Source organism: Neoarius graeffei, chromosome 6, assembly GCF_027579695.1.
Source record: "Neoarius graeffei isolate fNeoGra1 chromosome 6, fNeoGra1.pri, whole genome shotgun sequence".
NCBI lineage: Eukaryota > Metazoa > Chordata > Actinopteri > Siluriformes > Ariidae > Neoarius > Neoarius graeffei.
In genome coordinates, this window is record NC_083574.1 from 41,183,697 (window position 1) to 41,208,515 (window position 24,819).

The window sequence follows — 24,819 nt, forward strand, 5'->3', positions numbered from 1 at the left end:
GATAAAGCGGCTGCAGATAATGGATGGATGGAGAGCAAATGCCTGCTTTTTTGTTTGGTTGTGTCTAAATATTTTATTTCCATTGTCAGCTTGGGGCTTTTTTAAAGCCATATCTGCAGTCCTCTAATCCAGCCTCTCTCAACCAGGGTGCCGTCTGGCTTCGTTAGGGGTGCCGTCAAAAAATTATATATTCTAACATTGAAATAAATAAAATGAATTAAAATTCCAAAAAACAATAGTTACACTAATGCAGATCATCGCTGCCTCATGCATCATCAAAATTTGTCTCACGGCCCCCTTTCCCATGTCACAATGTCACTGCCGGGGTCAGCGTATGGTCAGTGTGACTGCGTATATTTTATATGGGGGTGCCTTGAGAATTTGCATACTTCTGAAGGGTGCTGTGACTGAAAAAAGGTTGAGAAATGCTGCTCTAATCTAACCAGAGAGGGAAAATAAAATGAAAAATTGATGACATTGCAGGGTTCTCCAGAAAATCTGAAGTAGCCGGCTAAAAAAAGAGTAGTAGGCGGCTCTGGAATTTGCGACAGCTAATGCTAGGGGGATCTGGGGGCATGCTCCCCAGAAAATTTTGAAATTTACATGCCTTCTGGTGACTTCTGGTGCATTCTCAGCTAATAAATTACTGACCATTTCCCTGTAAAATAGTTGCAAAATATGTATGAAATTTTCCTCCGGATGTATGTGTGCTTAGCTTTCTCAGTTACCCTCTGTAGTATGCTGCCTGGCTCTGTAACATAACTACATGGTGTAACATAACTACCTACTCTACGGCGTGGTCACGTGGCCCAACTCAGCCAATCAGAGCGTAAGAATCGATCGACAAATATGGCATTGCTTCCGGTCATGCTAGACTCGAATCAAAGCCAATTTCGTGGTGAAATAATTGGATTTGCAGCAAATTATGGGCAGTGCAGACGATATAAATCACTTGAACATTGAAAGGCAAGTTGTTTTTTTTCCTGGGATCGAGTAGCCGGCACAGACTGTCTGTGTAGGCGGAGAAAACTGCCAGCCGCCGGCGCTTGTGGACATCTCTGCATTGTGTGAAAATATTTTCCTTTCTGACTTAAAATCTCTAGTCCTGTAGCTAGTCTCTGGTCTGATGAGCTGCCTTTCTCATCTCATTATCTCTAGCCACTTTATCCTGTTCTACAGGGTCGCAGGTGAGCTGGAGCCTATCCCAGCTGACTACAGGCGAAAGGCGGGGTACACCCTGGACAAGTCACCAGGTCATCACAGGACTGACACATAGACACAGACAACCATTCACACCTACGGTCAATTTAGAGTCACCAGTTAACCTAACCTGCATGTCTTTGGACTGTGGGGGAAACCGGAGCACCCGGAGGAAACCCACGCGGACACGGGGAGAACATGCAAACTCCACACAGAAAGGCCCTCGCCAGCCACGGGGCTCGAACCCGGACCTTCTTGCTGTGAGGCGACAGCGCTAACCACTACACCACCGTGCCGCCCTGAGCTGCCTTTGACTAAATAAAAGGGATTGGGTAAGCTGAAACAGAGAATCTGCTACATCAGCCAAGATGTTTCATGTTTAGGAGACTAGAGTTACTTGACTACGGCTTGTTTTTTTTTTTTTTTTTTGGGGGGGGGGGGGGGGGGGGGGGGGTTCTCCATACTTTTATTGGCTTTGCTACAGTATTTTCCCAAATACTTGATCTAGTCTGCTAAAATACTTTGTTGTATTTGCAACTGAACCACAGTCCACTTGTCTTTAAAACAGGGTAAAGCATCATGTTTAGCCTTTTTTAGGAGTAGTGAGGTAGTTGGTCGGCTTCTGCTAGAGCTGTATCAGTCATGACTGGATGGAGACCCCGGCCAGACCCAAGACCCCACTGGATTATATCTTATAGTTGGCTCGGGAATGTGTGGGGATCGCCAAGGAGGATCTGGGATGTGTGGCTTGGGGATAGAGAAGTCTGGACTGCCTTTTTCCACCCTGCTCGCAGCACGACTCCAACCACGAAAGCAGAAGGAACATGAATGAAATGTTTATTGGTTTCCATGAAATCTGATAATGCCTTTAATCCAAATTGAAATATTGTAGTATATGTTTACATGTCCACTTGTATAATCTGATAACAGCCGAAATCAGATAATGATTGAATTATTAGCGCGCATGTAAATTTACACATTGTTTAGGGCATACCCTACAACACAAATTACACTTTTTGTACTATTTCAGCAACAGCCATGTGAATTAGCCTGCTAGCTGTCCATTATTTATCTTGTCCAGTATAAAAAGGCATGTGGAAACAAGGTTAGCAAAGAAATTAAAACTTCACTGATAAAACTGGCTAGTCTCAATAAATGATAGTCAGTGGCTAGTTTGTGTGATGAAATGATGGTATACTTGAGTTATCTTTTGTTCTTCTCTTTAACCCGGAGTCTTTTGGAAAACGCTCTTGACTGTTGCATCAGAAACTCACCACTCAATCCCGCCCTCAGCTTGTAAAATAACAGGTCTTGCATGATACTAAAATCAGCTGTTCTAAAACGAGAAATCTAAACATGGTTCCATAACCAGTAAGTGGAGAGTGGGACGTGTGGTTTGGTCAGCCATATATCCAATTATACAGTTCTGCACATGAGAGGAGCCAGAATTGCCCAGCCAAACCCTGCTCCTGTCCTATACATCTCCCAACCGTGTTTGTTTTGGTAGCTGTTTTATAGGCGGGTCTGTGTTTTGAATCCAGTTGTGGCTTTGCTGTACCATGTTTTATGATTCTGGTAAATGTGAACATTGGTTATGGCCTATTCTGACCCGGGATGAGCGCTCTGCTTTTGAACCTGACATTGTTTAGTGCTTTGGAGTCAAGTCACCATAGTGAGGAGAAGAGCAGGCAGGTGGAGGAGCTTCATCAAGACAAATTTTCTGAGGCAGTGTGTAATACACCGCTACAATAAGTATGGCTGGACAATATTGACAGTAGTAGTAACAGTGTAAAGGATAATATACAGTGAGCCAGGCATTATTGTGAAATAGTGTAAACCCTGACAGGATGATGCACTTGAATCACCCTGAAGGGGTTTATTTTGTGAAGATGACCGGCTTGTTGTGCATTATCCCACTTATCACAACCTAGACTTAAACACTGAGACTGTGGCCGAGTATCAAACACTACCTGGAAGGCTATTCCATATCTGTGGGGCTTTGTAAGAAAAGGCTCTGCCCCCTAATGCAGCCTTCACTATTTGAGGTACCAACAAACAGCCTGCACCTTTTGATCTAAGTAGGTGTGGTGGGCCATAGAATACCAGAAGTTCACTCAGGTACTGTGGCATGAGACCATTCAATGCTTTATAGGTCTAAGTAGTATTTTATCATCAGTGCAAAATTTGATTGGGAGCCAGTGCAGTGTGGATAAGATGGGGGTGATGTGGTCAGATCTTCTAGTTCTAGTAAGGACTTGCTTGCTGCTGTATTTTGGACTAACTGGATCTTGTTTATGCAGCTACTGGAACATCCAGATAGTAAGGCATTACAATAATCTTTGTTACCTAGAGGTAACAAAGGCATAAACTAGTTTTTCTGCATTGTGTAGTGACATTATATTTCGTATCTTAGCAGTGAAAGAAGACTATCTTCATAATATCATCAACATTATTGAACATTTTTGTATTGTCTTAAACAATCTCTGATTGGAAATGGCTGATATAAAAATTTTATATGAATCTTTAAAATTGTAAAATGTTACATATTTATAATAATGTCATTTTCAGTATTAAATAATTTATCTTTGTAGACATCAAATGAAAGTATCATCAAACAGTTTTTGAAAGAAACGCTTGTTTTACTGGGAGTTCGTTAGCACATGTACAGTATATATTGTGATATATTGTATAGCATATGCATATTGTAGAAAAGTATAGTGTATGATATTTTTTCCATCGCTAGTGATAAGTGTAGACTAAATATTTGACTATTTATCTTTTGTTTCCTTTTCTTCCACTGTTAATTACACTTGTCATACTTGTAATGTCCCTGAAATACGAATATGATTTGAATAACCAATTCTGCTGTTTTGATTGCTTGTCATATTTCTCTGTTTAATGTTGCTGAAATGGTGCGACTATCCACTCAGTACCTGCCTCATACCCAATGAGTCATATCCTAATGCATGTTTCTGAAGTCTTTCTAGTGTTACTAATAGCCCACTAACAATAACAATGACTCACGCAATAGGAAACGGCTTTTAACAGTTTATCCTTCACAGTCGTGGCTGCATGGCAAGTTCCAGCTTCACTAAAGTTGAAAAGGTTCTCTGTTGCCCAAGCTGTCTTGTATAGTACATGTGACCTTTTATATATACACCCAATTATTTTTTTCATACAAACTTTGTTATAAATTTCTATTTTATGACTTCTACATTATCAGGTCAGTACAACAACATTTCAGAGTCCAAATGTTCGTTTTCCAGCACAAAATTAAATGTTACAGGGGGAAAAAGTTTGTATCTGAGCAGCATATTATATAAGAGAGCATTTTTCAGATTAAAAAAGGAAACATAATGAAGGCTACTGGGTTTTGGTGCAAAATGAAGAAGCGAGTGTGACAGTCAAAGTGTCCAGAAGAACTGTGGCTGGTTCTGTAAGATGCTCAGTAAAACCTACAGCTCATTTCCTTATAAAACTGCACTCACTGTACCGGAGAATACTATTTTTTTTTTAAAGCAAACAGTCGTCTCACACCAAATATTGACTTTGTTTCATTTGTTATGGCTTACTGCCATTTATAGTATTTTTAATAGTGTTTTTGCACAGCGCTGTGTGTATTTTATATATATATATATATATATATATATATATATATATATATATATATATATATATATATACACACAGTGGTGCTTGAAAGTTTGTGAACCCTTTAGAATTTTCTATATTTCTGCATAAATATGACCTAAAACATCATCGGATTTTCACACAAGTCCTAAAGGTAGATAAAGAGAACCCAGTTAAACAAATGAGACAAAAATATTATACTTGTTCATTTATTTATTGAGGAAAATGATCCAATATTACATCTGTGAGTGGCAAAAGTATGTGAACCTCTAGGATTAGCAGTTAATTTGAAGGTGAAATTAGAGTCAGGTGTTTTCAATCAATGGGATGACAATCAGGTGTGAGTGGGCACCCTGTTTTATTTAAAGAACAAGGATCTATCAAAGTCTGATCTTCACAACACATGTTTGTGGAAGTGTATCATGGCACGAACAAAGGAGATTTCTGAGGACCTCAGAAAAAGTGTTACTGATGCTCATCAGGCTGGAAAACGTTACAAAACCATCTCTAAAGAGCTTGGACTCCACCAACCCACAGTCAGACAGACTGTGTACAAATGGAGGAAACTCAAGACCATTGTTACCCTCCCCAGGAGTGGGCGACCAACAAAGATCACTCCAAGAGCAAGGTGTGTAATAGTCGGCGAGGTCACAAAGGACCCCAGGGTAACTTCTAAGCAACTGAAGGCCTCTCTCACATTGGCTAATATTAATGTTCATGAGTCCACCATCAGGAAAACACTGAACAACAATGGTGTGCATGGCAGGGCTGCAAGGAGAAAGCCACTGCTCTCCAAAAAGAACATTGCTGCTTGTCTACAGTCTGCTAAAGATCATGTGGACAAGCCAGAAGGCTATTGGACAAATGTTTTGCGGACGGATGAGACCAAAATCGAACTTTTTGGTTTAAATGAGAATCGTTATGTTTGGAGAAAGGAAAACACTGCATTCCAGCATAAGAACCTTATCCCATCTGTGAAACATGGTGGTGGTAGTATCATGGTTTGGGCCTGTTTTGCTGCATCTGGGCCAGGATGGCTTGCCATCATTGATGGAACAATGAATTCTGAATTATACCAGCCAATTCTAAAGGAAAATGTCAGGGCATCTGTCCATGAACTGAATCTCAAGAGAAGGTGGGTCATGCAGCAAGACAACGGCCCTAAGCACACAAGTCGTTCTACCAAAGAATGGTTAAAGAAGAATAAAGTTAATGTTTTGGAACGGCCAAGTCAAAGTCCTGACCTTAATCCAATCGAAATGTAGTAGAAGGACCTGAAGTGAGTAGTTCATGTGAGGAAACCCACCAACATCCCAGAGTTGAAGCTGTTCTGTACAGAGGAATGGGCTAAAATTCCTCCAAGCCGGTGTGCAGGACTGATCAACAGCTACCGGAAACGTTTAGTTGCAGTTATCGCTGCACAAGGGGGTCACACCAGATACTGAAAGCAAAGGTTCACATACTTTTGCCACTCACAGATATGTAATATTGGATCATTTTCTTCAATAAATAAATGACCAAGTATAATATTTTTGTCTCATTTGTTTAACTGGGTTCTCTTTCTCTACTTTTAGGACTTGTGTGAAAATCCGATGATGTTTTAGGTCATATTTATGCAGAAATATAGAAAATTCTAAAGGGTTCACAAACTTTCAAGCACCACTGTGTGTGTATATATATATATATATATATATATATATATATATATATATACACACACACACGCGCATATATATACCTGTGTATATATATATATGCATGTATATATATGCATGTATGTATACCTGTCCTATTTCGCCATACCTGTACATCCACATCGAGTACACATATCAATGCAAATTAACACGAAGGGATTTACTAGACCAATTTATATCTGGAACTATTTTCGGCCACAGCACAGGCAAAGCACCGCTGCAGGCGCAAAGACACCACGCAGCACCTGAAAACCCTGGTTTCCCTGGTAACACTGGTGTATTGACGGAAGTTGTGGTGCTGCATGGTGTCTTTGTGCCTGCAGCGGTGCTTTGCCTGTGCTGTGGCCGAAAATAGTTCCAGATATAAATTGGTCTAGTAAATCCCTTCGTGTTAATTTGCATTGATATGTGTACTCGATGTGAATGTACAGGTCATGAGAAATAATTATAAAAAATCTTGAGTTATTTGATTCACTTTTGCAACGACAATGCTATCTGGACATGCCGGATTACAGCGACTACGCTAAGCTAAAGCTAACTGGGACGTTTCCAGATCAGGACAATGGCTGGGTCGGCTACAAAACGCTTTGGCTCACTCATCCAACTCTAGGGACTGCAGGGACTGACTCAATTTCACCTGGGGGTGGCGTATTCCTTTAACTTAGACTGCTGTGCCAGAGCTTTATGGTCAGGAGTACATGAGAATTTAACATTTTCTATTAAGATTTAGATATTTATAGCAGAAGGAATTATTTTTGCAATGGTGGATCAGTGGTTAAGGTTTAGAAATAATTATGGACTTAACAATTGGAAAATGATGAACTTTCCAGCCATGGAATCCATTGTTATTATAATTGTCATTATACTCCAGTTGACATTTTTAAAGGCATTAAGACTTCTATAATGATGGGTTTTTGGAAAAAATTATCAAATCCTGGCCCTCCCTAGTCCATGTTTCAAGGACCTTCTGGGGGTCAGTTAGCGATGCTCTCTACCCTCAAATGCTAAGCTATTTGCATTGATTTGTATTTTTCAGAGGTGGACAGTAATGAACTACATTTACTTGAGTACTGTACTTAAGTACACTTTTTGAGTATCTGTACTTTACTCGAGTATTTTTTTTTTTTGGAAACTTATGACTTTAACTTCACTACATTTAAAAGACAAATATCGTACTTTTCACTCCACTACATTTCTATCAAGGTCCTCGTTACTCGTTACTATGAAGCAGCTTTGAAAGTGGAGGTTTTTTCTTTTCTTTTCTAAAATGTGATTGTTTTTTTTGCAGGTGACACTGAGACAGTCTATCAGTAATCACTAGGGTCACGTCACGTCCATAGACTGTATAAAATCAAGTTCACTGATTTCTCAGCAGCATTATTTAACACAATCAGTTGATGGCAGAATGGAAGGAGGCGGTTCTTCTGGGGAATGCATGCACCCATGGCTATACCTAGAACCCATGTTTCAATTTTCAGAAAGGATTAAAGATTTGTTTTGTTTTAAATGTTTGCTTTGTTTACTGAAAACGAACCACATCACGGCCGACAAAAACTCACCGTCCGACCTGCAGAAGCATATTGAGGTATATAAATGTTTTATTCCAAGAGAAAGCTTGCAACGAAGTTGTCTGTGCTTTTAGAGCTAGCGATAATGTTGCAAACATAGCTATGCAGTCTGGTTAGTCAAATGACTTTCTATGGATTTGCCCGCCAAGTCACCATCGCCTTGTCCACAGCTAACGTTAACACATAGCTAGTTAACTTGGACACAGTTCGCATGTAAAAACAGAGTTACGCTAACATGAATAATGCTAACTTATCTGAAGTCCTTTCAGAAATATGTTTTGGCATAATCTTGCCAAATAAACAGAATGTAGAAATGTTTCTTTTCTAGTAGCGTTAGCTACCCAATATGATTTCGAGTTTGAAAAGAGTTTGCTAGCGTCAGGTGGAGCTTCACTGACTAGGTAGCTTAACATTAAACCACCATGATGGCAAAACATGCGTTCATTTTGTGAATTCACATTTCTGTCTTTGGTAACGGCGTTAGGTTTTGTAAGCGTTGTGGCAATAATACAACAATGTGTTGACAGAAAATGTAATTTTAATACATTAGTATTTTTAAAAGCAAGTACTTCAGTACTTTAACTTAAGTAAAAATTTGACTGTACAACTTTCACTTGTATCGGAGTAACATTTGGCCAGTGGGATCTGTACTTTGACTTAAGTAATGAAGATGGGTACTTTGTCCACCTCTGGTATTTTCTCTCAAGTTGAGTAAACGTATCTGCCAAATGTTTTAATGTAAATGAATAAATGAGCTAAAAATAAGTTCAGTGTGAATGAACTTTGACCCCTGACCTCTGTGCTTCACAGGTGATGAAAACCTACCACATGTACCATACAGAGAGCATTAGTGCTGAAAGCAAGCTGAAGGAGTTTGAGAAGCAGGAGGAGAGGCAGATCGGACGTACGGGAGACCCCATCTTCAACGTGCGTCTGGAAGACAAAAACCCAAGACGCAGCTTTGTTAAGAAGATCGAAAAGATGAAGGAAAAGGTACTGAACCTCCTGAGGGGGTGTTCCTCAGGAGTATTTAAAATACTCATATTACAATTCTAGCGTTCCAGTGTTTTGAAAAATACGTCAAATCTACCTTATTCAGGCCATGTGCAATAGAGTAGTCTTGAGACTTATTTCATATCATCACACACTTTTTAAAAAAGAAACACAATGGCTGAGTCAGTGCTGCCTGCCTGACGTGTCAAGGCATTTACAAATGCCAGCCCAGCCTTTTATACCCTGGATCTGTTTTTGATGGAAACCGGTAATGAGAAATAAGGCCATGCCTTATTCTTTTAAATGCTCTGTTTTTCACTAAAGGCTGTGACAAATGGTTTTATAGTTGTGGGAAAGCATGCTCGTTTTTTTCCCCACCCCCTTCTTCTTTCTGTTACTGCTTCCTGGAATGTAAGAGTGTGGATTGGGTAAAATATGGAAGTCAGGGTGAGTCAGTGTCTGTTGTCGTGATGTGACTAACTTGCTTTTGGGTGGGATTTGAGCAAGAGAGGAAGCAGTAACTGAAGAGTCTCTGAACGTGTGTTTGTTTATGTTTTAAAAACTATTTTTGTCCCGTCAGTCATATTTTCGTCTCATGGTTTGTTGTTCTCTGTCTGTCTGGTTTTGTTCACAAAAACAGTACAAATTATTTTTGTTGGGTGTTTAAAGAAGTGAGTACTTAATTGCCCATCGTCTTTGTAGAGATTATAGAAAGGTTACAGAATTTAAACAGATATGTGTTGATATCAAGTAAGAATAAAACACTATAGAAATCATTTTTCCATAACAGCACATCCTGAAGTGTTTTATTCCTCTTCTACCATAGCAACTTTTTTATTTACCACATAATTCCATATATTGCTTCCATGTGTTATGTCATACACTACCGTTCAAAAGTTTGGGGTCACCCAGATGATTTTGTGTTTTCCATGAAAAGTCACACTTTTATTTACCACCATAAGTTGTAAAGTGAATAGAAAATAGAGTCAAGACATTTTTCTGGCCACTTTGAGCATTTAATCGACCCCACAAATGTGATGCTCCAGAAACTCAATCTGCTCAAAGGAAGGTCAGTTTTATAGCTTCTCTAAAGAGCTCAACTGTTTTCAGCTGTGCTAACATGATTGTACAAGGGTTTTCTAATCATCCATTAGCCTTCTGAGGCAATGAGCAAACACATTGTACCATTAGAACACTGGAGTGATAGTTGCTGGAAATGGGCCTCTATACACCTATGGAGATTTTGCACCAAAAACCAGACATTTGCAGCTAGAATAGTCATTTACCACATTAGCAATGTATAGAGTGTATTTCTGATTAGTTTAAAGTGATCTTCATTGAAAAGAACAGTGCTTTTCTTTCAAAAATAAGGAAATTTCAAAGTGACCCCAAACTTTTGAACGGTTGTGTAGTTTTGATGTCTTCAGTATTGTTCTGCAATGGAGAAAATAGTCCGAATACAGAAAAAAAAAAACATGAATAAGTAGGGGTGTACAAACTTTTGGATGGTTCTGTAAGTGATAACAGGAGCTAACTTGTTTTTCAGAATGAAACCATGATTTATCACTGAATAACCATTCATGGAACATATATGAAATTACAGTGGGGCAAAAAAGTATTTTGTCAGCCACCAATTGTGCAAGTTCTCCCACTTAAAAAGATGAGAGAGGCCTGTAATTTTAATCATAGGTACACTTCAACTATGAGAGACAGAATGGGGGGAAAGAATCCAGGAAATCACATTGTAGGATTTTTAATGAATTAATTGGTAAATTCCTTGGTAAAATAAGTATTTGGTCAGCTACAAACAAGCAAGATTTCTGGCTCTCACAGACCTGTAACTTCTTCTTTAAGAGGCTCCTCTGTCCTCCACTCGTTACCTGTATTAATGGTACCTGTTTTAACTCGTTATCAGTATAAAAGACACCTGTCCACAACCTCAAACAGTCACACTCCAAACTCCACTATGGCCAAGACCAAAGAGCTGTCAAAGGACACCAGAAACAAAATTGTAGACCTGCACCAGGCTGGGAAGACTGAATCTGCAATAGGTAAGCAGCTTCGTGTGAAGGAATCAACTGTGGGATCAATTATTAGAAAATGGAAGACATACAAGACCACTGATAATCTCCCTCGATCTGGGGCGCCACACAAGATCTCACCCCGTGGGGTCAAAATGATCACAAGAACGGTGAGCAAAAATCCCAGAACCACACGGGGGGACCTAGTGAATGACCTGCAGAGAGCTGGGACCAAAGTAACAAAGGTTACCATCAGTAACACACTACGCTGCCAGGGACTCAAATCCTGCAGTGCCAGACGTGTCCCCCTGTTTAAGCCAGTACATGTCCAAGCCCATCTGAAGTTTGCTAGAGAGCATTTGGATGATCCAGAAGAGGATTGGGAGAATGTCATATGGTCAGATGAAACCAAAATAGAACTTTTTGGTAAAAACTCAACTTGTCGTGTTTGGAGGAGAAAGAATGCTGAGTTGCATCCAAAGAACACCATACCTACTGTGAAGCATGGGGGTGGAAACATCATGCTTTGGGGCTGGTTTCTGCAAAGGGACCAGGACGACTGATCCGTGTAAAGGAAAGAATGAATGGGGCCATGTATCGTGAGGTTTTGAGTGAAAACCTCCTTCCATCAGCAAGGGCATTGAAGATGAAACGTGGCTGGGTCTTTCAGCATGACAATGATCCCAAACACACCACCCGGGCAACGAAGGAGTGGCTTCGTAAGAAGCATTTCAAGGTCCTGGAGTGGCCTAGCCAGTCTCCAGATCTCAACCCCATAGAAAATCTTTGGAGGGAGTTGAAAGTCCTTGTTGCCCAGTGACAGCCCCAAAACATCACTGCTCTAGAGGAGATCTGCATGGAGGAATGGGCCAAAATACCAGCAACAGTGTGTGAAAACCTTGTGAAGACTTGCAGAAAATGTTTGACCTCTGTCATTGCCAACAAAGGGTATATAACAAAGTATTGAGATGAACTTTTGTTATTGACCAAATACTTATTTTCCACCATAATTTGCAAATAAATTCTTAAAAATCAGACAATGTGATTTTCTGGATTTTTTTTCCTCATTTTGTCTCTCATAGTTGATATATACCTATGATGAAAATTACAGGCCTCTCTCATCTTTTTAAGTGGGAGAACTTGCACAATTGGTGACTGACTAAATACTTTTTTGCCCCACTGTATGTGGTAAACAAAAGTGTTAAACAAAATATGTTTCATATTTTAGATTATTCAAAGTAGCCAGTGTTTACCTTGATGACTCTTTGCACACTATTGGCTTTATCTTAACCAGCTTCATGAGGTAGTCACCTGGAATGCTTTTTAATTAACAGGTGCCTCATCAAAATTTAATTAGTGCAATTTCTTGCCTTCTTAATGCATTTGAGATCAAACAGTAAATAGCAGAGGTGGACAAAGTACCCAACCTGATTACTTAAGTCAAAGTACAGATCCCACTGGTCAAATGTTACTCCGATTCAAGTGAAAGTTGTCCAGTCAAACTTTTACTTAAGTTAAAGTACTGAAATACTTGCTTTTAAAAATACTTAAGTATTAAAAGTACATTTTCTGTCAACGCACTGTTGTATTATTGCCACAATGCTTACAAAACCTCATGCCTCTAAAGCAACCGACTGGATTTACAAAATGAACGCATGCTGTGCCATCATGGTGGTTTAACGTTAAGCTAGCTAGTCAGTGAAACTCCACCTGACATGCTAGCAAACACTTTTCAAACTCAAAATCATATTGGGTAGCTAATGCTACTAGAAAAGAAAGATTTCTACATTCTGTTTATTTGGCAAGATTATGCTAAAACATATTTCTGAAACAACTTCAGATAAGTTAACGTTATTCATGTTAGCGTAACTCCGTTTTTACATGCTAACTAACAGTGTCCAAGATAACTAGCTATGTGTTAACGTTAGCCGTGGACAAGGCTATGGCAACTTGGTGGGTAAATCCATAGAAAGTCATTTGACTAACCAGACTGCATAGCTATTGCAACGTTATCGCTAGCTCTAAAAGCACAGACAACTTTGTTGCAAGCTTTCTCTTGGAATAAAACGTTTATATACCTCAATGTGCTTCTGCAGGTTGGACAGCAAGTTTTAATAAGCTGTGATGTGCTCCATTTTAGGCAAACAAAGCAAACGTTTAAAACAAAATGAATCTTTAATCCTTTCAGAAAACTGAAACATGGGTTCTAGCTATAGCCATGCGTGCGTGCATTCTCCAGAAGAACCGCCTCATTCCATTCTGCCATCAACTGATCGTGTTAAATAATGCTGCTGAGAAATCACTGAACTTGATTTTATACAGTCTATGGATGTAACGTGACCTTAGTGATTACTGATAGACTGTCTCAGTGTCACCTGCGAAAAAACCCAATCACATTTAAGAAAAGAAAAAACCTCCACTTTCAAAGCTGCTATAGTAACGAGTAACGAGGACCTTGATAGAAATGTAGTGGAGTGAAAAGTACGATATTTGTCTTTCAAATGTAGTGAAGTTAAAGTCAAAAGTTGCCCAAAAAAATGCTCAAGTAAAGTACAGATACTCAAAAAGTGTACTTAAGTACAGTACTTGAGTAAGTGTACTTCGTTACTGTCCACCTCTGGTAAATAGTAAATAATAAAAATACAGTAAATAGCCCTATTCCACAACTGTAGGAATCCATATTATGTCAAGAACCGCTCAACTAAGTAAAGAGAAACGACATCCATCATTACTTTAAGATATGAAGTATCTTAATTAATACAAATAAAGAAAAAAACACTGCATTAGAAGGTGTGTTCAAACTTTTGACTGGTACTGTATGTGTGGAGATTTGGGAAACAAATTCAGAAGTCGCTACTGCTAAATTCTGGATCCACAAATGACGAAAAATCTAGGTTGCACCAAAATCTAGATTTTCAGTCTACCTTACCTTGGATACCTTGCAGGGCTCGAAATTCGCGGTGGTCCGGTCGCCTGAGGCGACTTAATTCGTCATTTGGCGGGTAATTCCTGTCACTAGCCAGCCCGGCTGGCTAGTTGAAAATAAAAAATATATATGAAGCGAAGATTCAGACTAGGGCTGTGCGATATATCGAATATACTCGATATATCTCCGAAAATTCTGTGTGAGATACATATAATTATTATATCATAACTATCGAGTATTTTATGGTCATCTGCCGACTTGCGTTTGTTTCGTGTTTGTTTAAAACATTTTCCGGTGGTTTTCTCCCTGTCCCTCAGGCAGTAATGTGAGAGGCTGCCTAAGGGTAAAAAAAACAATAACATCACGCACTCGCCAACCAATCCCAGGCGACATCTAGGTGCTGAAAGGAACTTGCGGGAAGATTTCCTAGTTTCGGTTTACAGCGCTGACTCAGTTCGTGCAATCGCTGGTGTTGCATAGGCTACCGTGTAGGGTTGGGCGGTATTACGGTAAGAAGGTATCCCGAGGTATCCAAAAGTACCAACGGTATCGGTCTCATTACCGTCATTTTAAAAAAATATATAATATCTAAATAAATATGGAGTACATGAGGTCATAATATAAAATAATAAATTGAAGATCATCCCGAATAACTGTGTGATCGTATTTTCACTAATTCTATCAATTTCCTAAAGAAGTTCTCATCGCGTGCAGGGTTGTTTATGTCGTTACCATGGCAACCCTGCGTGACATTTGGAGTCTGACAGAAAGCTTCGCAAGAGACTGAGACCGGGGGTGTCATGGCTCAGATGGCTAAGGCACCGTACCATAAATCCGGGGACCCGGGTTCGATTCCGACCCGAGGTTATTTCCCGATCCCGTCTCTCTCTCCCCCGCTCATTTCCTGTCTCTCTATACTGTCCTATCTTAAAAAAAAAAAGAGACTGAGACCACGGTTGAAAGATGGCAAGTCAAGATAATGAGTTAGTGGCAAAAAAAATATATAACAGTGGCAGTATTTTGGTTTCAAACCAAACGAAAAATCTAATATGTCCCCTAAGGCACACCATAGCCTGGGGTACTCCACTTCCACGAGATCTCTCCAATGAGTTGTGTTTTGAGTTGGTTACATGAGTAACAACAAGGTAAAATAATATGACATTTGGGATGTGGGTAATAAACGTTTGAAATGTCATCTACTGAAGAAACGGAAGAAAACATCGTAGCGTAAACTGTTCGGTTTCTGGTGGGAATTAGCAATGCGCTTGCTATCTTTGTTGGGTGTGTTAAACCGTATGGATTTAAGTGGAATAATTGTAAGGAGTTATGTGATCAAGACAACGTTTTAAGCAAGGTAAGGCCATTTGATTATTAATTTCCCCGCCATGGCATGACATGGGCCCATATGATTTTGCCTTGTGCAGCTATCACGCATTTGAATTAGGTTCGCCTCATTTGCGCTGAAGAATATGGTTTATCGCGCAGTCTAAACGGACTTGGGTGTTGGTTGATTCTTTTTCTTTTTTTTATTTCCCATGCTTGAAAGGGTATGATCCTGCTCATCGTGTACTTTTTTTTGATGGAGTAGGTGAAATAGTGCTGCAAATGGCGTTTCAACGCAGACATGTGTAAACGACAGTTGAATGCTATTTTCAAGATGAAGGAAGAGTTGCGTGATGCTTTGAAATATCTCTTAATCCATTCATCAATGCACAAAATTCGCTTTGCTGCTTAATCCATACCACAATGCACACAATTCGCTATGCTGCTTTTAAATAGTACATTTGAGGCATAGGCGCACGTTACACAGTAGGCCGAAACAAAATATTATTTTTTTCTCGGTAATACCGTATACCCCGGGAAAACACAGAGACAGTTTAAAGGTATCAAAATTTGGATACCGCCCAACCCTACTACCGTGTAAGCTCTGTCAATTTCAGCGACAAATAAAAAATGGAAGTGGATGAATTGGTTCCTAAAAGAACTAGTAAGGGGTCAGTCATCCAGCATTTTTTTGGATATTGCGAGGAGGACGTGGAACAGCAAATGCCAATTTGTAAAGTGTGCAAAAAAAACCAGTATCAGAATACTTGGGTCTTGAAATAAATGCACATTAGTCATGAACAGTGGTAACGACTCTCTTTTGTGTTATTTTTGACAGAAGTAAAATTCATACATGAACAAATTTTGGTGAGTTGATTTTCTGTTTGGCTAGTTACTTCGGAAGGTAACTAGTTCGGCTGGCTGGTTAAAAAATATATGAATTTCGAGCCCTGCCTTGGATCAGCTTCGAGCTTGATCACTCAGGCCAAGTATATCTCATATCTCCACTGCCGATTCCCAAAGTAGCAGTTTGCTACAGACCCACTCCAACAATGAGTTCCTGTTCGCTCCAAGGTACTCGGGTGTAGGTGGAATGTCAGGGAAGGATCTGAGCCACTTATCAAGTTCTGTCTTGAACTTTGTCAGCGTAGGGATCGACTTGATGCCCGTAATATACTTTGAGATCTCTACATTAAAAAACAAGATCAACTGTGAGCTACTGCTCACTTACGTATCCCCCCGCTCTCGCTTATATCAGAATGCAAGCAATCGAAGGAATAGGACACTTATTATGAATGTTGACTTCAACAAATAATTAACCCTGAAACAAGTAAGTAAAGAGCCGTGTTCTCCCCAGGGATTTCAAATAGCGTCCTGGTAAACTGTCATTCTGAAATAGCATTTTGCTTCTGGAAATAGTGTCAAAATCCACCCTATGTTTCATAAATACATTCAGTCGGTAAACAAGAAGTCGATGTGCGACAGACCTGAAAACGGTACACACGGTATAGAACACCAAGCTGAAGCTCGGTACCAAATATCAAGCAGTTGTGATTTGTAGTTGCTGAGAAAAGTGTTATGAAAATTTTGTAAATCCACGCTACCGTATATGTTTCGTAAATACATTCAGTCGGTAAACAAGAAGTCGATGTGCGACAGACCTGAAAACAGTATATTCGGTATAGAACCACCAGCTGAAGTTTGGTACCAAGTGGCTATGATTTGTGGTTGCTGAGAAAAAGGTTGTTTCGGACGGATGGAAATACGTAGATACAAGCGGATGGATAGAGGTGAAAAAACAGTATACCCCCTCTCCTTTGGAGCGGGGGTATAATACAACCCCGATTCCAAAAAAGTTGGGACAAAGTACAAATTGTAAATAAAAACGGAATGCAATAATTTACAAATCTCAAAAACTGATATTGTATTCACAATAGAACATAGACAACATATCAAATGTCGAAAGTGAGACATTTTGAAATTTCATGCCAAATATTGGCTCATTTGAAATTTCATGACAGCAACACATCTCAAAAAAGTTGGGACGAGGCAATAAGAGGCTGGAAAAGTTAAAGGTACAAAAAAGGAACAGCTGGAGGACCAAATTGCAACTCATTAGGTCAATTGGCAATAGGTCATTAACATGACTGGGTATAAAAAGAGCATCTTGGAGTGGCAGCGGCTCTCAGAAGTAAAGATGGGAAGAGGATCACCAATCCCCCTAATTCTGCGCCGACAAATAGTGGAGCAATATCAGAAAGGAGTTTGACAGTGTAAAATTGCAAAGAGTTTGAACATATCATCATCTACAGTGCATAATATCATCAAAAGATTCAGAGAATCTGGAAGGATCTCTGTGCGTAAGGGTCAAGGCCGGAAAACCATACTGGGTGTCCGTGATCTTCGGGCCCTTAGATGGCACTGCATCACATACAGGCATGCTTCTGTATTGGAAATCACAAAATGGGCTCAGGAATATTTCCAGAGAACATTATCTGTGAACACAATTCACCATGCCATCCACCGTTGCCAGCTAAAACTCTATAGTTCAAAGAAGAAGCCGTATCTAAACATGATCCAGAAGCGCAGACGTCTTCTCTGGGCCAAGGCTCGTTTAAAATGGACTGTGGCAAAGTGGAAAACTGTTCTGTGGTCAGACGAATCAAAATTTGAAGTTCTTTATGGAAATCAGGGACGCCGTGTCATTCGGGCTAAAGAGGAGAAGGACGACCCAAGTTATCATCAGCGCTCAGTTCAGAAGCCTGCATCTCTGATGGTATGGGGTTGCATTAGTGCGTGTGGCATGGGCAGCTTACACATCTGGAAAGACACCATCAATGCTGAAAGGTATATCCAGGTTCTAGAGCAACATATGCTTCCATCCAGATGACGTCTCTTTCAGGGAAGACCTTGCATTTTCCAACATGACAATGCCAAACCACATACTGCATCAATTACAGCATCATGGCTGCGTAGAAGAAGGGTCCGGGTACTGAACTGGCCAGCCTGCAGTCCAGATCTTTCACCCATAGAAAACATTTGGCGCATCATAAAACGGAAGATACGACAAAAAAGACCTAAGACAGTTGAGCAACTAGAATCCTACATTAGACAAGAATGGGTTAACATTCCTATCCCTAAACTTGAGCAACTTGTCTCCTCAGTCCCCAGACGTTTACAGACTGTTGTAAAGAGAAAAGGGGATGTCTCACAGTGGTAAACATGGCCTTGTCCCAACTTTTTTGAGATGTGTTGTTGTCATGAAATTTAAAATCACCTAATTTTTCTCTTTAAATGACACATTTTCTCAGTTTAAACATTTGATATGTCATCTATGTTCTATTCTGAATAAAATATGGAATTTTGAAACTTCCACATCATTGCATTCTGTTTTTATTTACAATTTGTATTTTGTCCCAACTTTTTTGGAATCGGGGTTGTAAAGATGCTTATTTAGGCTACTTTCTAACCTTTCTAAAATGTATTTTTAAATTAATAAAGGTAAAGAAAAACCATTGAATTAGATGGTGTGTTTAAACTTTTGCCTGGTACTGGATGTTATAGCAGCTGTAAACACTCGTTCCCTCACCAGCCTGTCTATTTGTTTTTATCTTTTTTCTTTTTTTTATTTGTAAGACAAAAAACCCAGAGGAACTGCTGAAGACTTCCCCATGGTGGAAAACTTACTGTTACAAAGCACTGACACTGAAGAGTCGTTCCATAAATAACATCTTCACTATTTGCTTTCTTAAATAACACCACATTCTTTAATGTTCATTATTATCCCCCGCCACAAATTGCACAAGGGGATATAGGAATAGAGTCCGTGCATCCTTCCATCCATCCGTCTGTCCGACGGTTCAATCCGGCCAAGTTTTCTCAGAAACTACATAATGTCCCTGTCAGGTCAAAACCTGCTATGTGACGTTTTTCCTTTTTTACAGGAGACGTAAAAAAACTGAATAAAACTCTGAAATAACAAGCTGAGAAGCCAGTAAAAGTTGTTCCATTATTAGATTGGTCAGTTAAACATCCATCAAAATAGCTAATTGCAGCATTATATTAGAGTAAATTGCAAAAAAATCATCCTTGAGAATTGACCTAAATTGTCACATAGCAGGTTTTGAACTCACAGCGATGATAAGCTGCGTCAATGAAACTTTGCATGCTCATATTATTATCCATGATCTAGCTTGAGTTCGAAAATCATTTACAAGAAATGATTATTTTCAGAGTTATCGCCCTTGATTTATGTTATTGGCCTTAGCACAAGTGGACTCAATCTGGACAAGTTTTCTCAGACACTACATAAGCTACATGAATGAAACGTTGCATGCTCATACTACTGAAAAAAGCTGGGTCTCGTTTTATGGAGGTGTCCTAGCACTTACGACATCATAAGTCAATATTAAAGCAATGGGCTTATAAGGGTGTAAATGTTAAGAGGTCTTCATAAAATGCTCGTGGCGGGGGATAGTGATGACCATGTCTTCTTGTTAGTCTCATATTATGTGGAGTGACTTCCATACAAGTCCATGTGAATGAGCTGCTACTATGGAAACAATAATGTGCTTGGAAAAAGTGTGTTAATGTCAGTAAATACCTATATAAGTAAAGATAATATGAGTAAATTCCTTCGGACCAATCAAATTTGAAAAGTCAACAATACTGTGGTATAATAAAGCATAATTCTGTTTGCTATGCTTGTCTAATCCCTTATGTTTTGTGTCCCCCCCCCCTCTTCCTGTTCTTCCATCAGAGGCAGGCCAAGTATTCTGAGAACAAGCTGAAGTCGATCAAAGCCCGGAATGAGTACTTGCTGACTCTGGAAGCCACTAATTCCTCAGTATTCAAGTATTACATCCATGATTTGTCTGACCTAATAGATGTAAGTAATGGGGAATTGCAACTGCAGTGTCATCGTTTGTTGAAGATGCTTTACATGACGAGTAGAACAGTCTTCTGATGTTTGCGTGTCAGGCAGAAGTGACAGTGTTGCTTCCTGGATTTACGGATTAACTTCTGCATTTTCCTTTTTTAATCCAGTTTGAACTTTGAATATGAATACACTCGGTAGAAGCGATGCAACAAATGTGTCCGATTGTGCTTAAGTAGAAGCTCTTAAGACTTCAAATCCAGGAGCGTTTAAATTATGCACATAATTGCATTTTGGGTTTTAGCCTCACTTCCCCATACCGCACAGCAAAGCCATGATTAAGAAAGTGCTCCCTGAAGTGTTTTGATAAGGATTTAATATCATATTCATAAAATTGTCTGAGTAGAATGAGAAAAAAAAGTTCAGTTTCAAAAACAGCCCCCCCCCCCCCCCCCCCCCCCCAGATTTCTTCGAATTACAGGAACACAAAACGGGAAACTGTGGTTGTTGTGGCCATGTGAATAGTCCCAAGAATCACTCGCCCCATTTTCTTTTTAGCTCTTATTAATTTTAGCTTCATAAGAAAATACTCTGATTCGTTATATTTACCAGTGTGCTTTCGAGTATGTTCTTTTGTGCCACGTTGTATATATACACTCACTGGCCACTTCATTAGATACACCCATACACCTGCTGTTGTATGCAGTTCTCTAATCAGCCAATCCCTTGACAGCAGCACAATGCATCAAATCATGCAGGTAGAAATCAAGAGCTTTAGTGAATGTTCACTTCAAACATCAGAATAGGAAAAATTGTGATCGCTGTGACTTTCACTGTGGCATGGGTGTTGGTTTGAGCCAGATGGACTGGTTTGAGTATTTCAGAAACTGCTGATCTCCTGGGGTTTTCACACACACAGTCTGTAGGGTTTATACAGAATGGTGCAAAAAACAAAACAAACATCGAGTGAGCGACAGTTCTGTGGGTGGAAATGCCTTGTTGATAAGAGAGGTCAGAGGAAAATGGTCAAATTGGTTTGAGCTGCCAGGAAGGATAGACTAACTCATATAATCACTCTTTACAACCGTGGTGAGCAGAAAAGCATCTCAGTATGCAGCAGCAGAAGACCACATTGGGTTCCAGTCCTGCAGCCAAGAACAGGAATCTTAGAATCAAGAACAGGTTCCTAATAAAGTGGCTGGTGTGTGTGTGTGTGTGTGTATATAAACAGTTATTCCACAAAATCGAGTTGTACATGAGCTGATAGCTGATGAGGCGTGTAGCTCCGAGTTATCTATAAGCCATATACGACAAGATTGAGTGGACTAACTATTTTATTCTATCCACATTCACTGGATTTTGAGAAACAGAGCATTTTTATTTATTTATTTTTTTTAAAGATTTTTTTGGGGGCTTTTTGCACCTTTATTGGATAGGACAGTGCAGAGACAGGAAACGAGCGGGAGAGAGAGAGACGGGGAGGGACCGGGAAATGACCTCGGGCCGGAATCAAACTCGGGTCCCCGGATCCATGGCACGGTGCCCCATCCACCCGAGCCATGACGCCCCCTATTTTTTGCAAATTCGATAAATAAAAACTTTATACAAAACGTCAGACAAAATCATTTCCGCTTAGAATGTAAACAAACCGGCAAAATGACAGGAGCAATTTGTGAAAAATGCGATAATAATAATTCTTGAAAACTAAAAAAAGATATGTTCCTACCATCAAATGCTTTTATTCCATATTTTGTTGCTTTTTTGGAGTTTTGTTTTTGGGTAGAGTTTTTATTTTGTCCTCGGTTGGTTCAGCGACACGCTCCACCATTTTGTTTTTCTCTACTCATGGTATATGAGCTGATATACTTGTAGTAGAGTAGCCAATCAGAGCGCGCGATTGCTCATATTCAGTGAATGTGGATAGAATATATTGTGTGTGTGTGTGTGTAATAAGATTTATTTTTGGTATGGATAAAACTGTCTGCACTTAAAACCCAGTTTCTATGAGTGTCCCTTTTAGGTCGCCCCACATCCAGTATGTTCTTGATGCGCTCTGTCCTCCCAGAAGAACCTCTCTCTCTGTTCCCAATACTGTAGCCTAATTCAGAGCCATCCAAATTCAGTTATTTATAATCCAACCTCCTGGCAATATTATTTTCACCTACAAATCTGAAGTGTCCCTGGAGAGAAAAGATCAGCTGTTGGGGTAATGTGTCTACGTTCCACGTGCCTCGGAGAAAGAAATGGGTACAGTGACCTTGCCTCAATACCAGGCTGTCAGAGCCGTCTGAGTGGTGGGCATCAATCTCTGATGGGCTGTTTTCTTCAGACGCCTCTGAGACGTGCTGTCTAAGCCGAGAGAGGGAGAGGGACAGGACGAGAAAAAATGCTTAAAGTAGAGCGTAGATTAAATTCATGATCAGGCTTGAGGGAAAGTGTCTGTGCAATTCTTGTGTCACAATGTACTGCTAGACTAAATCAGCAAGCTGCTTCTGCATGTCCTCCACACTTGTTTGCCTGTGTTTGAGCTGAACATGTAATCATATAAACAGTTGGCAGACAGTGTAGGCAGCGGCGCACTGGGAGCCAGTATTCTTAGTCACAGCATAATGACAAGTTTCACGTCAAATGTCCTCAATTTCCAGATAGAATTAGTACTGTGTAATGATACATTTATTGTGGTCTGAAATATAAGTGCATGATCTGTTTACGCAGTACGATTAACTATAAACCAAGCACAGAGACCAAAGACGCTGAAGGCTGAAATGTCTGGATTAAAATAAGTAAATAGTTTGCATTTATAATTTATCATATTGTAATGGTAGTCATATTGCTGCCACATATTGAAAGCTATATTATGTTTCTCTGTCCTGTCTTAATTTCCTTACTTTGAGGTCAGCCTGACTTATCCTCAGTGCGTTTTATCCGAATCAGAGATGAAATATGAAATTTGCCTCAAAGGTCATCAGGGTTTTGGTTCTGCTTGCAGTCTGATTCTGTAGGATAATAAGCATCGAAGGCCAAATAAGGACGCCACGTGCAGTGCAGAAAGCATTACAGATTAGGTCATCTGAGGCTGGTCAAAATCAAGGACGTGATTAGTGTCATGACTACGGAGACTGATAGGAGAGTGTGCTGTAATGCCTAAGTCTGTTCATGCCTAATACTTTAAGAATGCCCAGCGTTGGCAGTGCCAAATTATTCACTGTAACCTAATATATGGAAATGTGCTAATGCTTTTTTATACAATGATCATAAATTGGTACTTTATAAATAGATTAGTCAATAAATTAATACCCTTGCAAATTCTGCCATTTTCCTCTCTCTCTCTCTCTCTCTCTCTCTCTCTCTCTCTCTCTCTCTCCATCAGAAGTAAAGTTCTATAATTTTAAAGCCAACACAAGAAAATTGCATTGAAAAAATCCATATCAGTTGTACTGAAAGATGGCCCACCTACGGGTACCTCGACATTTATAACCTAATCTAGTTATGGAAAAAAAAACATCAAATTTAAAATAAGTATAAGTTTACAATAAGGAATGAGTTCTCACTTTGATTATCAGTGTTACAGGTCAAACATTTCAACCTAGGTTATTGTTTTTTGACCTGGGTTAAAATTTTTAACCTAGTTCATAATTTCCAACCTCAGTAAAATTTTGGATTATCTAAGAATCTTAAAAGGGAATTTCTGTCACTTCTTTCTTCCATCCACTTCCTCTCTGTCTACACCTACCTCTTATTTCCTCTCGTCTGTTCCTATTTACCTAATTAGAATTTTTTTAGCATATTGTTTTTCATACTAGGATTCAAACTCAGAACCTTCTGTAATAAGACTGGACTCATTAATAAAAAAAATATTAAAAAAGAATATATATATATATATATATATATATATATATTAGTGCTGTCAAAAATGTCGCGTTATTATCGCGTTAACTTGACTCAATTTTAACGGCGATATTTTTTTTATCGCGAGATTAACGCTCTGTGACATGATGTAGGTTTTTCATAAGCTTTTGAAACTGCCAGGAACTTGGAACAGAGACTTTGCTTAGAAAAACGATAGCAGCTAGACTGTAATGCCACGCCCCGCACAGCCAGAGTCCTCTGCCCTCCCCCCAAAGAACCAGCGCGGGCAGGGCGCGCTAGCCCCGCGCCTCGGGACGAAGAGCCACGGTGCTCGGCTTAGGTTTCGTTTTCCCATCGGCGGCTCCAGCCCAACTTTGCAGTGGCTGTGACAAGACGTGTTATGCTCTGCAATAAAAAAAAAAAAAAAATTGGTACAAAGCAAGCCCATTCACTTTTTTATGCTGATAAGAGAATTACAGTGGTTTTTCATGTGACAAAAATGTGCGATTAAATTGCGATTAATCGCGAGTTAACTATGACAGTCGCGACATTAATCACGATTAAATATTTTAATCACTTGACAGCACTAATATATATATATATATATATATATATATTTTTTTTTTTTTTTTTTATTAATTTTTTTTATTAATGAGTCCAGTCTTATTACATCATCAAGTCGTTTAAAATACAAAGTCTTCCCAAATCCTAACCCTAAACCTAGGTATAGCAGGTGAAA

General features: G+C 39.5%; 1 protein-coding gene across 5 annotated transcripts in view; it reads left to right on the top strand.

Annotated features, from left to right (window-relative positions):
* The window catches only part of srgap1a (SLIT-ROBO Rho GTPase activating protein 1a), a 287,015-nt gene that overhangs the window by 154,319 nt on the left and 107,877 nt on the right, over positions 1–24,819 (top strand). For all 5 annotated transcript variants that reach the window (XM_060923667.1, XM_060923668.1, XM_060923664.1 and 2 more), the window contains exons 5-6: positions 8,903–9,085; positions 20,115–20,243. In XM_060923667.1, the coding sequence (XP_060779650.1) occupies positions 8,903–9,085; positions 20,115–20,243 (312 nt within the window). The remainder of the gene's footprint in view (positions 1–8,902; positions 9,086–20,114; positions 20,244–24,819) is intronic.